Source organism: Eubalaena glacialis, chromosome 2, assembly GCF_028564815.1.
Source record: "Eubalaena glacialis isolate mEubGla1 chromosome 2, mEubGla1.1.hap2.+ XY, whole genome shotgun sequence".
Classification (NCBI taxonomy): domain Eukaryota; kingdom Metazoa; phylum Chordata; class Mammalia; order Artiodactyla; family Balaenidae; genus Eubalaena; species Eubalaena glacialis.
In genome coordinates this window covers 18213192-18225785 of record NC_083717.1, presented here as the reverse complement: position 1 = coordinate 18225785, position 12594 = coordinate 18213192, and the positions used below count along the sequence as shown (strand labels likewise).

Here is a 12594-nt window from a genome sequence, read left to right as displayed (position 1 = left end):
ATTTCCTCCCTGCTGTTTTAGGGGAGCTGAGCAAAAGTTCGTGTATCTCAAATGTGTCGGGTTCTGCAACAGTCTCCTTATGCACTCGATGGCTACAATTACGAAGTCAAAGCCGGCATATACAACTCTGTAATTAAACAATACTGCTTGAATAATATCCCCAGCTGTAGATGTATCATACAGTACTGTGGAAAAAAATTTCCCTAATGTTGTTTATCTCTACTTTGTCTCACAGATGTCGAAGGTTAAAAACTCTCTAGTGACTCTCCGAAAATGAATACCGTTTTTTCTGCTGACTTTGTATCATCAGGATTTGTTACTGTTTGTGAATAAAATGATGTACCCTTAGTGAAAATTAAACTATTAATAACATTGAAAATTCCTAGTGAAAAACAAAGGGACAAATGAGTTATATTTATTTATTTTGATTTCCTGCTGTTACTGTTTTTCTCCTGTGGTTTAGAATATATAAACAGATTTTTTAAAAACCCACAAAAAACAAAAAAATAAACCAAAACTCTGTGTCTACATGACTTTAGTCCTTCTGCTACATTTTTTTCCCTATATTTCTCAGAATCTGGTTTAGGTTTGTTTCAATATTGAAACAAGTGCCACATAAAAATATTAGCAGCTGGTTCCAGGAATCATCTGGAGGGAGTGCAGACGCACTGTTATCATGGATCTTGTTGTGGAACTTTGTTGGAGATACTGTGCCTGTTATGATTAAAGAACTGCTCATTAGCAGTCCTTAAAAATAGCAGAAAGAAACATTGGAATATAATGTGCAATTTTGTTTCCTGTTAGAAAGCAGAAGATGAGGATACTGTGCTCACACCCGATGGCACCAGGGAATTTCTGACGTTTGAAGTTCCGCTGAATGATTCAGGATCTGCTGGTCTTGGCGTCAGTGTCAAAGGTAACCGGTCAAAGGAGAACCACGCAGATTTAGGAATCTTCGTCAAATCCATTATTAATGGAGGAGCAGCATCTAAAGTAAGCAAATGTCAACCTTATCAAGCTTATGCTCATTCACAAAAATGTTTAATTACAGCCCTGTTCTTATTTTGGAAACACGGAAGTGGTAGGGGCAAATTCTTTCCTCTACCCTCTTAGATTCTGTTTCTGTGGCCTGTGAATTAAACTGACAAAAGACAGGTTAACAGGAGAAAAAGTTTACAAATTTGATTGATGGGGGCTCCACAGGAAAAGTGAAAACCTAAAGAAGCGGTTAGACTTGGAAGCTTATATACCATTTTAGCTAATGCTGATAAATTGTGGAGTAGGGATTAGACAAAGAAAGAGGGTTCGGACTTCCAGGTGTGGTAAATAGTGGGATGGTAAATGTATGAAGGAAACCGATGGTAGAAAAGGCTTATTTTGTAGGCTCATCTCAGTGCATCTCTGTCTCTGGTGGTGAGGGTCGTCCTCCCCTTCCAGGTTTTGGAGAAGAGAGGGGGCACCTTCACAAGGAGAACTTTATGCCCGTATTCAGCCAGAAGCAGGGAGGACAGAGTCCCCTTCTTGTGCCTGCCATTTCTCAGTTGCCTTCTGCTAAAATAATCCCCATGCCAAAGTGGCGTGCTTTGAGGTAGCGTATTCTTTTTTTTTTTTTTTTAATTTATTTATGGCTGTGTTGGGTCTTCATTTCTGTGCGAGGGCTTTCTCTAGCTGTGGCAAGCGGGGGCCACTCTTCATAGCGGTCTGCGGGCCTCTCACCATCGCGGCCTCTCTTGTTGCGGAGCACAGGCTCCAGACGCGCAGGCTCAGTAATTGTGGCTCACGGACCCAGTTGCTCCGCGGCATGTGGGATCTTCCCAGACCAGGGCTCGAACCCGTGTCCCCTGCATTGGCAGGCAGATTCTCAACCACTGCGCCACCAGGGAAGCCCCTGGGGTAGCGTATTCTGATACCCTGTAACACTTAAATGTTTTCTGTTTTCTTCCTAATACCGCATCCATGATCAAACAACTAGTGCAATCTCAGTGATCTCTCACTGAGAGGAATTCATATCTTCGACTCCCCGTTTTTGGTCTCACAGAATTCACAGCCCATGGTCATTAGAGTGAAATGGAGATTATCTCTGCAAAGACTTAGCTCAGGTTCTGGCACAGAGCTAACCTACTGGAAAGGATACTCTCTTCCCCTCCCCTCTCCTCCCCTCCCATGGGTCACTTCTCCTGTTTCCCAGTCTAGAGAAAATTTCCTGGGTGTCTGTGAAGGGGGCACTACTCTGCAATTGTCTAATAGCCTGGAGCTTTTGCATGTTGTAAATAACCTCTCTGGGTGTAAATAACCTCTCTGGGTGTCTCTGGAAGCAAGAAAGTAATCACTTTGTGTCCTATGAATTAGTATGCTATTTTGGTAAACAGATTATGATAATGACTTGATTTACAAATGTATAAATGATTGAAGTAGACACAGGCTGCAAAGGCTGCTTACACATTATTATGCTGGTGTTCAATTGGGCATAATCCATTAGTATTAAAGCCCTTTTCTTTTTCTTTTTGCTTTGTTTTTATTTATTTATTTTTTTAACGAAAGGGAAAGCAGCTTCTTTTTATCACAGACTATTTAATGGCACTTATTTTTACCTGCCTCCTTCCCAGGATGGGAGGCTTCGGGTGAACGATCAACTGATAGCAGTGAATGGAGAATCCCTGTTGGGCAAGACAAACCAGGATGCCATGGAAACCCTCCGGAGGTCCATGTCCACCGAAGGGAACAAGCGAGGAATGATCCAGCTCATTGTGGCGAGGAGAATAACCAAAGGCACCGAGGTAAAGAATGAGAAAGACAAAAGGCATCTGAAATGGTCGTAGGACCAAGTTCTTCCCTAACATTGGGCCAAGAATGGCAGGTCCAGGGGCTTTACCTTGAAAGACTCTCAGTTATTTTTGCTGGCTAGAGTTTATTGTACTGTCAGTGGATTGTGATTTGTTTTCTTAATTCTGTGATCAAAATATCCCTAAGTGTGCAGTAATATTTCTATTGCCACCTCAACAGATAACACTGGGATATCGAAGGCACCTTTAGCTGGGTTCAAGAATCAGGGCCACGCTTTCCTGCTCAGAGCCTGCACTTTCTCTTCTGTTCAGCAGTGTTGAACCAGGAGGGAGAAACATTGAAGTGATTGCTTGTTCCCTTGCTTATCTAAAATGGGTGCCTCTTGTAAAGCCCCTCACAGGGCAGAGTCTGTTTCTCTTGTGACATTGTCAGAAGGGTAAGCCCCCCTTCCTACCCCCTGGCCCCCTTTCTCCTTCACTGTAGGGCTGAGTATTTTCCTCCGGAGGGGCTGCCTTTTCAGTGGTATCTCCTGCATAAAGCCACAGTGGGTTCTGCACATGTGCTGCCGCCTGTAATTAGGCATGGGTGGGAAGGTTTCCTCTCCCAAAGGGTGTGAGCATCTGTCTTCCCAAATAGTAAAAACATACCAAGTAGACTTGGATAGCGGGGCATTTGAGAATTTAAAGGGAATTATATACAGATTTGTTAATTAATATTAGAACCTGAAAAAAAAGTTTGTTCAAAGAATTTTTATAAAGTATGTGCCACCTCTAGGAAACAGGTGGGACCTGCTTGCTGAAAGTATAACGTTTGTTGTTTTTGTTTTTATTGATGCTCAACTCCTCACATTTTTAAATCAACTAAGAGAAAATGATTAGCAAATGGTACAAACTGGAAAGTATATCTAAACTGCTTAGGTGTTTTTCTTAATTTTAAAATCTGTGTTTAATATATGAAGCAAGCCATCGATGATGGCTCATCCGATCTTTCAACACAATAGGATTTTGCCACATACCCTTGAGCTCAGTGGGTAGTCAGTGGAGAGATGACCGATTTTTGAAAGTTTATTGACCGTAGACTTATTTTTACACTTGTTTTTATTTTCCAAATGGAGAGTGGCTTAATGCTAATTAACAAATTAGTTTCCACAACAACAAGAGAACAGTGTCACCTTAACTAAAAACCTCAGAATGGAAAACTGGGGGAAGTAAAACATTTACTTTCTTATTATAAATATAAATGCTAATCCCTCAGAGTAGGCTACTGGATTGGCTTTCTTGAATGATAATTTTTATTGGTTTCCAAATCATTAACTGGTGTTTTTAATGTAAGTCCTCCGAAGAGCTATGTGAAAAATTCTCCACAGTAAGCTCACAAAACACATTGTTATTAGGTCTTTTTCAAAAATGGAATAATTTCATATACCCTAAGACTGTATTCATGTGACATGTTCATTGAGCATCTACTACATTGAGAAAATAAGTTAGATCCTGGGGATACGGTGGTGAATAAAGACAGATGGAGTTCCCTCTCTGGACGTTCTCCTGGACAATAGATCATATTCTTAGTCTCTTTAAAAACAAACTAAAATTTCTCAAAGTTTTCCTTCAGAGAGAAACATTGAAATGTTATAGGGGGACTTAAAATGTAAGAAACTTACTGAAGGGCAGCATCCTGAATCCAGACGTGTTTTTGTTTGGCTCAGGTGGTTCCCTCTTGTTCCCCAAACCAACCTTTACCAACCTGAAAATGTTTTGATAAAAGCACTGATTTGATCCCCTGTTGCCCTATAAAACACACAGAATTGGAATCCCACTGTAATATCTCTGTCTCATTCACTTCTGCATATGAATTTATGTGAATGAAAATGATTTAAGTAAGGGAACAGAGGCAGTAGGCAGTAAGAGACTTTAATATTCAATATTCTTTATGGTATCATTTTCATACATTGCTCGTTATTACTATTTCTTAGGATAGAGTAAGCTTATAAAGCAATTATGTCAAAAAAAATCTTATCACGAGTGCTGTGCTCTCTTTGTAATACCAGCGAAAAGCCTTTTGTACTGACAGGGTTTAACTAAAGAATTCTGTGAAGACAGAAGAGCTCATTTCAGCTTCCCATAAGTCTTAAGACATGACTTTGCTGCTGTTGTACTTATATATTACCTTTGGAAAAACATCTCCCTGAATTACTGGGAGGGTACGTGTAAATTATGTTACCGTAAATATTGATATAAGCATAGGGTGTCTTGTCACGGATGAACCTCAAGCCAGAATAATGTGCTGAGTTCTCTCCTCCTGGGTCCATCTGTCAGCCGTGTGGTCCGGCCTTTGACAATATCACAGAACTATATTTTACTAACTCATCTTTAAATCATGGGTTTTGCATACTTATTTTCAAGCTAGAGAAGATGAAAATTCGCAGAAGCACATCTTTTGTGCTTTGTCACGTCTTCCCTTGCCCTCTTCTATATGTGGGAAGTGCTGTCTGTTATCTTAGTACGTTTTCTTCAAAATTGGCAACTCTCGGCATGAAGTATCATCTTCCCTTGCACTTCCCTGGTCTTTGTCCCCATACAGCACGTTTGAGACATTTTCTAGAAGATGTTTCTCAGTCTCTTCCACTTGACTTCTCAGGAGTCTATGAACACTGCCTCGTTCTTGAATCCTTTCCTGCCAGCTCTTCCCGTTTTTCCCCTGCTTCACTCTGGCCCTCTGTCTCCTTTAAGGCTGCTCTCTTCTGCCTGTTCCTTTTTTGGTTAGTGTTCCTCAAGGCGTTTCCTGGGCTGTGTCTTCTTCCACACATGCTCCCTGGGAGACCTTCGTTCTTTGGTCTTCAGGTACCACTTTCCTTATGATGAATCCCGTGGTCCTGTTTTCAGCTCAAGACTCTAGTTCCAGATCCCTCTGTCCAGCCACCCATGGAGATGTCCACTGGTATGCCTCTCAGACACCTATGCTTTTTCCACCAAAACCCATTCCTCCCTCAGTTCTTCATCTGCCTTGTCCTCCTTCCCCCCGAGATAGCTCCACTGTTTCTTTACTTGTAGAAGCTGGAAATCTGGGGTGGCTCTGACCTCTCAAGTGCCTTTCCTGTCTCTGTCGCCTCCTCCTCTGGAATCTTTCTCTCCTCCCTCACTCCTCTCCATCCCCCTGCCCTTACCCCATCCTCTCACCGGGCTCTCTGCTGCAGCTCCCTGAAGGATTTCTCTCTCAACCCGTTTTGTCTACACGGCAGTAAGGCACATCTTCCCACAAAACAAACTGATCATGTCACTCCCGGCCGAAATCTCTTCGGGAGCTTTCCTTCCTTTCCAGGATGGGTGCCAGTCTTCATCACGTGGCCACTAGGACGTACACAAACCAGCCCCTGTGTCCACCAGCCTGTCCCTTACACGGCCTGAAATTTCTCAGATGTCTGATGCTGCCTTTCACCTCTGGATTTTCCACATGAGTCAGTTCTGCTCCTTGTCCTAGCAAAGTCAGCCTTTAGATTTTAGTATCCTCTCTCCAAAGCCTTTCCGTAGCCCTGGGTACTCACCTTCAGGCAGCAGGTGTCACACCATCATGGTTCCTCTCTGGTTTTCTTTGGCGGGAACTGCAAATTCTGAGATGGCTGGGACCTTGTTCATCTCTCCATCACTGGGGTCCAACCCAAGGCTGACACCTAAACATGGACTGAGTGATGAGGGAAATAATCCCAGAGAGTCGAGCCTTTTTAGAAGAAAAGGATTAACTTAGTTACTGTTAGACACTGAAGTTCTAACAAGGCAAGGTAACAGAATTAATATTTTGGCAGTGATTCTGGATTTCCTTCACTTTCCTTAGCTCTAATGCTCTTACTTAAGTATTAAAAACATTCCATAAGCAGTAATTGTTTCTTTAAAAAAGAGAGAGAAAAGAAATGGCTTTCCTTTGTTTTATGCTCCTGAAGGATGGATGAACTTTTTTGGCATCGTTTCCATTGGAAAGAATACATAAAGCAAGAGGCAGGAACATTGGTATCATTGCAAAGGACAAATTTGTTGAGGACTTTGAAGGAGAACTTTGGGAAATGGGTATTGAAAATCACCTGTGTAGGAGAATTATGATAATTCTAAATGTTCCAAGGAAATTAGTATTTGTAGGAATTACTGCAATTTAACCTAGTTTGCAGTCACTTCATTATATCTTTGTTAGACATGATTTCATATAAAGCCTGCCTTGGTACCAATAGAGAATAAGACCAGGTAAGTTTTGTCTTAGCCCCCATGCTGAGGAATTTAGTCACCAAGGACTACTTTTTTTTTTTTTAAGAAGAAATAAAACTTTTTATTTCCAGATAACATGATTTCTACGTAAAAACTCCTAAGGAATCTACAAGGCAATTACTTTAGAACACGTAAGTGAATTTAGCAAGATCATAGGACAGTAGGCCAATGTACAAAATCCATTTTATTTGTATGTACTAGGAATAGACAATTTGACAGTAAAATAAAAATCAATATCATGTACCATAATATCAAAATTCATAAAATACTTAGGGATAAATTTAACAACACAGTAATCTCTGTACTCGTAATTCTATAAAACGTCACTGAAAAATTAAAATAGACCTAAATTAGTGGAGTGATATATGATTAGCAGACTCAGTATCATTGAAGTATTAGCTCTCTCAAATTGGCCTATTGATTTAATAAACTCTCATTAATCATCCCAGCAGGAATTTTTATAGCAATGGACAAACTGATTACCAATTGGGATTATTAATTTTTATATTATTTATTATTAATATTATATTATTATTAATATTATTTAATTTATATGAAAATCTAGAACTGGAAAAACTATTCTAGGATGAAAATATCATCGGTTGCTTTTGGGCGGGTTGGGATTGAGTGGGAAGTAATAGGAAGGAATTGAATGAGGTGATGGCAATGCCCTTTATCCAGAGAGGGGTGTACGTTACATGGGTTTATCAATTTGTCAAAACTCACTGAACTGACCAAGGACTACTTTAAAATGAATTCTCTCTCTACGTTTAATTCTCTTAGAAAGCTACATTAGAATAGGAAGGGGCCTAAGGTATCGTTTACGATTCTCTTTATTTTATATATGAAGAAATAAATACAGAGAGGTCAAATGAGGTGCTTAATGGCTGCAAGGCCAAGATAGTGGCAGAGTAATTTAGAAGCAAGGTGTCCATCCCTCTTATGCACATGAGAGGGTCTGATTGCCTGTGAGTGTGGGGTTCAGGCAGTTGATACTCTGGCTGTGTTGGGGAGAGGGGGACAGTAAACCCATGAGTCCCAGCGTCAGGCAGGCCATCGCGTTCTGGGTCTGCCACATCCAGGCTTACTTCACCCTCTGGTCCGTGCTGTCAGCCACATGGGGACATGAAGGACATTAGTTGTGGTTCTGCATGAAAGCAGAACCTGGAACTGAACCCTGAAACTCCGGCCACTCTTCTCCAAAGAAAACTAGACCCTGTCTTACTATTCATTGTCCTGTGTTAACTTGTCCTTTGGATGTTAGTCCTTTCTGCAATGTGTGGTTGTAATCTCGATCAACTTTCTTTTACTTTCAGCCTTGTGCTGTGCCCTTAGCTTTAAAGGCCCGCTTCCACATGGCCTATACGTATAAGATCTCTAAACCGATTTAAGGAAACTCTGAGTCATTCACTCAGAAATGAATTTATTCATCCAATTATTCACCCAGTACCTGCTCTGTGCCAGGAAGTGGGGATAGAATAGAATAAGCTTATAAAGACTGAAATATCGGATAATAAGATCGAGCCAATTACTAACTGGGACCCAGTTTTAGGTTTGCTGGAGGGGATTAGGGCCATATCTATGCCAGCTTTTCACCGTTTGTAGTTGAGATGGTGGGGTACATTTTCTTTATGTGAAAGACATGATTTGACCCACTATTGCACACTTATAACAACTTGAGATTTTATTAAGCCCCACAGATACTGTATTAGTTTTTTAAAAGAAACCAATATTTTACCTTTTCCCAGGAAGAGTAGGCCAACTGTATAATATGAAGCATATTCATTGGACAATATCCAGTTCTTTGTTATTGAATAGCACTTATTATTTTCTGATTATAAAAGCAATATATGATGATTTGAATATCTTTTTAAGAGCATACTACATTTACATTGTTTTTAGATATGGGGTAATTCCCAATTTTTATGTCTTTGTAAATGAAGTTCTGATAAATATTGATCAGCATGAATCTTTATGATTCACTTAACTTATTATTTTATGAGGATAGTGACCACAAAGTGAAATAAATGGCCCGGTCACAGAATATAGGATATTTTTTGGCCTGTGACATACATTTCCACATTACTTTGGGAAGAGACTGTATCACTTTATGCTGATCCCCAGTATGAGTTATCTTGCTGCAACCTAGTTTTCTTTACTGGGTGGAAAGGCTTTCCTATTTTCCTAGGGATGGAGTTGAGGGCGTCCCACACAACTGTCCCTACTCGGGACTGAGTTCTGTTGGATGGAAGAACATTTTTTGCAGTTAAAACGACAAAGTGAAAATTGCAGTTCTTTTATTTTGGCGTCTTCTTCGAATTAAGCTTAATTTGATAAGGTTTTTATATATGGAGATCAGAAGGGCCTGGGAGCAGCCCATACTGCAGGAAGGCCAGGCCAGTCTTCCAGGACTGCCCTCCTTGGAGTGGCTAAGCTCCCACTCCGATGATGCGATGCATTCCTCTTTCTTAAACTCAATTGCTTGCAACAAAAAAATCATCAAAAGATTTAAAACAAAACTCTGTACCCCAATCAGTGTTTTTTTTAAAGAAATTAAAAGGCATTGTGTCTTCTGTTAAATATTTATGTATTTGGCCATTGATGTCTTCATTTAAATCTGTCTTTTGAGATGCAAATTAGATATGGTTAGGGAGGTGGGGAGGTACAGAAGCTTTCCCATGAAAATGTTCAAGTACAAGGTTCCTAATGAACAGGCATCTTATTGTTTTTCTCTGGAAAGCCTGCATGTGCTATTTTTTAAATGGAATTTTTATTTGACTTTATAAAATTCTAAAATAGCCTCTTGGGATATTTAGGGATTTCCCATAAAGGTGCTTTATAAAGATTTTATCATCTAGAAAATTGCAGTTATATGCTTCAATTAAATGTGTTTGTTAAGCAAACTCGAGGATGTGTTGTCTGTCTTATGATTAAATAAATTATTGTGTAGGATGCAGGTCTTGTGTGTCGAGACTTGTATAGCAGGTCTCTAATGTATGTGCTCATTAAAAAAATTCACACATGCCTGTTTTTAAAGGTATTGGGTATTTGTTGTGTTTGTTTTTACTTCTCCAAAGTACCTTGGAATTTAGGAATAATGTTCTTTCAGAAAATGTTCTTGTATTTTTTTACATCCAAGACCTGGAATATTTAATTTACTTTTCAGTAAAGCTGGCAGTTGTAATCTGCAATTTAAAAAAAAACAACAAAAAAAAACCGAATAACACAAATCCTCATTTCACAATTTAAACCTTATTGAGTCTAATTCACTAGCACTGCAAGTTTATTATTCTCCCGCAGTTTGACGTGCCTCCAATTGTAATTGTGTTGACCCTTCAATGCATTAAATCTCCCCAGTGCTTATCAAACTGGGCGAGATAAGTCTACAATTCGGAACTTCATTAAATATCTCATTTATATTAAACAGATGATAGCTTCTAACGGAAATAATAATTTGTTCAGGTGAACCACAGTTGTGGTTTCCTCTGTTTGGAATGTGCAGTCCTCTCTCCACTTTGCTGTGCTGTGCCCCCTGCCTCCACGCCGGCCCCTCCACCCCACCCCCCAGCCTTCCCTGTCTCTGGCTGCCGGCCAGCTCCAAAGCATCATAAGATTTTAGTTGGTGGGGTTAACCTCAGAGCCCACACTGGGAGGATTTGTGTGCTTTGTTCCTCCTTGTTTCATGGCTTTACTAGCATAGAGTTCTCACTCATATTATTTTTATGAAGTATATGACTTTATAAGGCACAGCTGTCTTAAAGAACGCCCCATACTATTTTAATTCTTGGTGATAGGAATCCACCTATATTCTTTGCTTATCTAGCAGATTCTATATATTTGCAAAATAGCTACCTTTGCCTGCCTTATTAGAATACTCGGTTTTTACTTCTGTATTGTCAATATCCTGTGTAGTTTATTTTCTCTCAGTTACTGTCTCATACTTAAGATCACAATGAGAGAATAGGATGATTGTTTCTAATTTCAGCAGAAGAAACCGAGGCTCAGTGTATTGTTAAAGACACCCGAACTGACAAGTGGTCTTTAGGTCTTAGAGAGTGGGTGGTCATTCTCCCCCCACACACACCAAGGTGTGCTGTTAGGTGTATTTATGCACTCTAAGTGTAAAAAGTAGACTTGAATTCCAGCTTCCATTCTGATAATGATAAAGCATGTCTAGCGCAGGGCAACATCTCATAAAGAATTCTGAATTAAACCATAACTCAAATTGACTTCAACAGATACTAACTGTCAAGCTGAAAAAAAATAAGCAACAAGGTGAGTTTGGAAAAAAAGCCTTTAATATACATATTTTTCCTCCAGTGGTTGAAATCTGACAGAACTTCATGGGAGGCACAGTGTAAAGTGGCACAGAAAGTTGGTCATTAGGCAAAGCTGTCATCACAAATTATTTTGGTACAGGGTGAAAAGTTCTAGTTCATTTGGTACCCAGTTTGATGCAGACCCTGGGCAAGTTGGTCTAATTCCCCCATGCTGCTCATGGGCCTCCAGTTCTGACTTTACCTCGCCCCCCACCCCCGCTCTCTGCAGCTGAAGTCACCTGGGAGCCCCTCTGGACCTGAGCTGCCCGTTGAAACGGTGTTGGATGATAGAGAACGAAGGATTTCCCACTCCCTCTACAGCGGGCTTGAGGGGCTTGATGAATCACCCACAAGAAATGCTGCGCTCAGCAGGATAATGGGTGAGTCAGGTAAAACCCTGTTGATCACATCTTGTTTTTGTGCTTTTACTGGTTCACGGAGAGGTTATGAATGTAATATTAATGTAAAGGAGGCCCATGTTTTCAAGGGGAAGAGGGGCAGGTTCATTATAATCATTCAGGAAGTGTTAATGTGAAGAGAGGAAGTCAATACATTGATTTTGTTAAGTGAGTTTTGGATCCTCTAACATGTGGGAAAGAGAAGAAAGAAGGGGATCACACAGAAGTGTTTTCCAGTGATCAAGATATTCTTAGCATGTTTGAGACGATAAGTGAAGCTGTGTTTTTGTTTTTGTTTTTAAATCAAAATTTAGTGGCTTATGGCAGGAAGGATTCAAAAGTTACATGTTTACAATAGCACTGTTTGGAGGGAGGGGAAAAATATGTATATGCATGTATGTGAAATATTCACATTTTGTGGTTTGTACTTAATAAGGTGTTACCCTTTTTTAATTGCATCTTGACTTTTTCAAAGCCTTCATTTGAAAATCCTGAAACTAGTTTTTCACATCCTTTGTTTGCATTCAGCACCATACTGTCTGCGTGGCCCCCAGTGGGGAATGAGGTGATTAGCACTTGCTCTGCAGCCGTTCAGCTCTCTGCTAACAGATCCAGTTAATAAAGACTTGCTTTGCCACCAGAGTGGTTTGATTTACTGAGTTGCTCATCTTGGGATTAGCTTGCGAGAGTTGTCAAATTTAACACATAAGAAGCTGTTTTGATTAAAATAGCACGTGACATAAAACACTTACTGCTGGTGTGTTTTGCAAGCCTCTAATGCGAAGTACAACCTAAATTTAACTCCATTTTGAGCACATTTAATGGAGATTTAATACAATTCAC

The 12594-nt window shown here is 40.1% G+C and overlaps 1 protein-coding gene across 13 annotated transcripts in view; it reads left to right on the top strand.

Moving 5' to 3' along the window:
• PARD3 (par-3 family cell polarity regulator) overlaps positions 1-12594 on the top strand; it is a 628388-nt gene that overhangs the window by 380556 nt on the left and 235238 nt on the right. For 7 of the 13 annotated variants that reach the window (XM_061179004.1, XM_061178983.1, XM_061178954.1 and 4 more), the window contains 3 exons: positions 805-993; positions 2607-2777; positions 11583-11742. In XM_061179004.1, the coding sequence (XP_061034987.1) occupies positions 805-993; positions 2607-2777; positions 11583-11742 (520 nt within the window). The remainder of the gene's footprint in view (positions 1-804; positions 994-2606; positions 2778-11582; positions 11743-12594) is intronic. The other 6 variants (XM_061179018.1, XM_061179012.1, XM_061178999.1 and 3 more) reach the window with 1 other exon arrangement.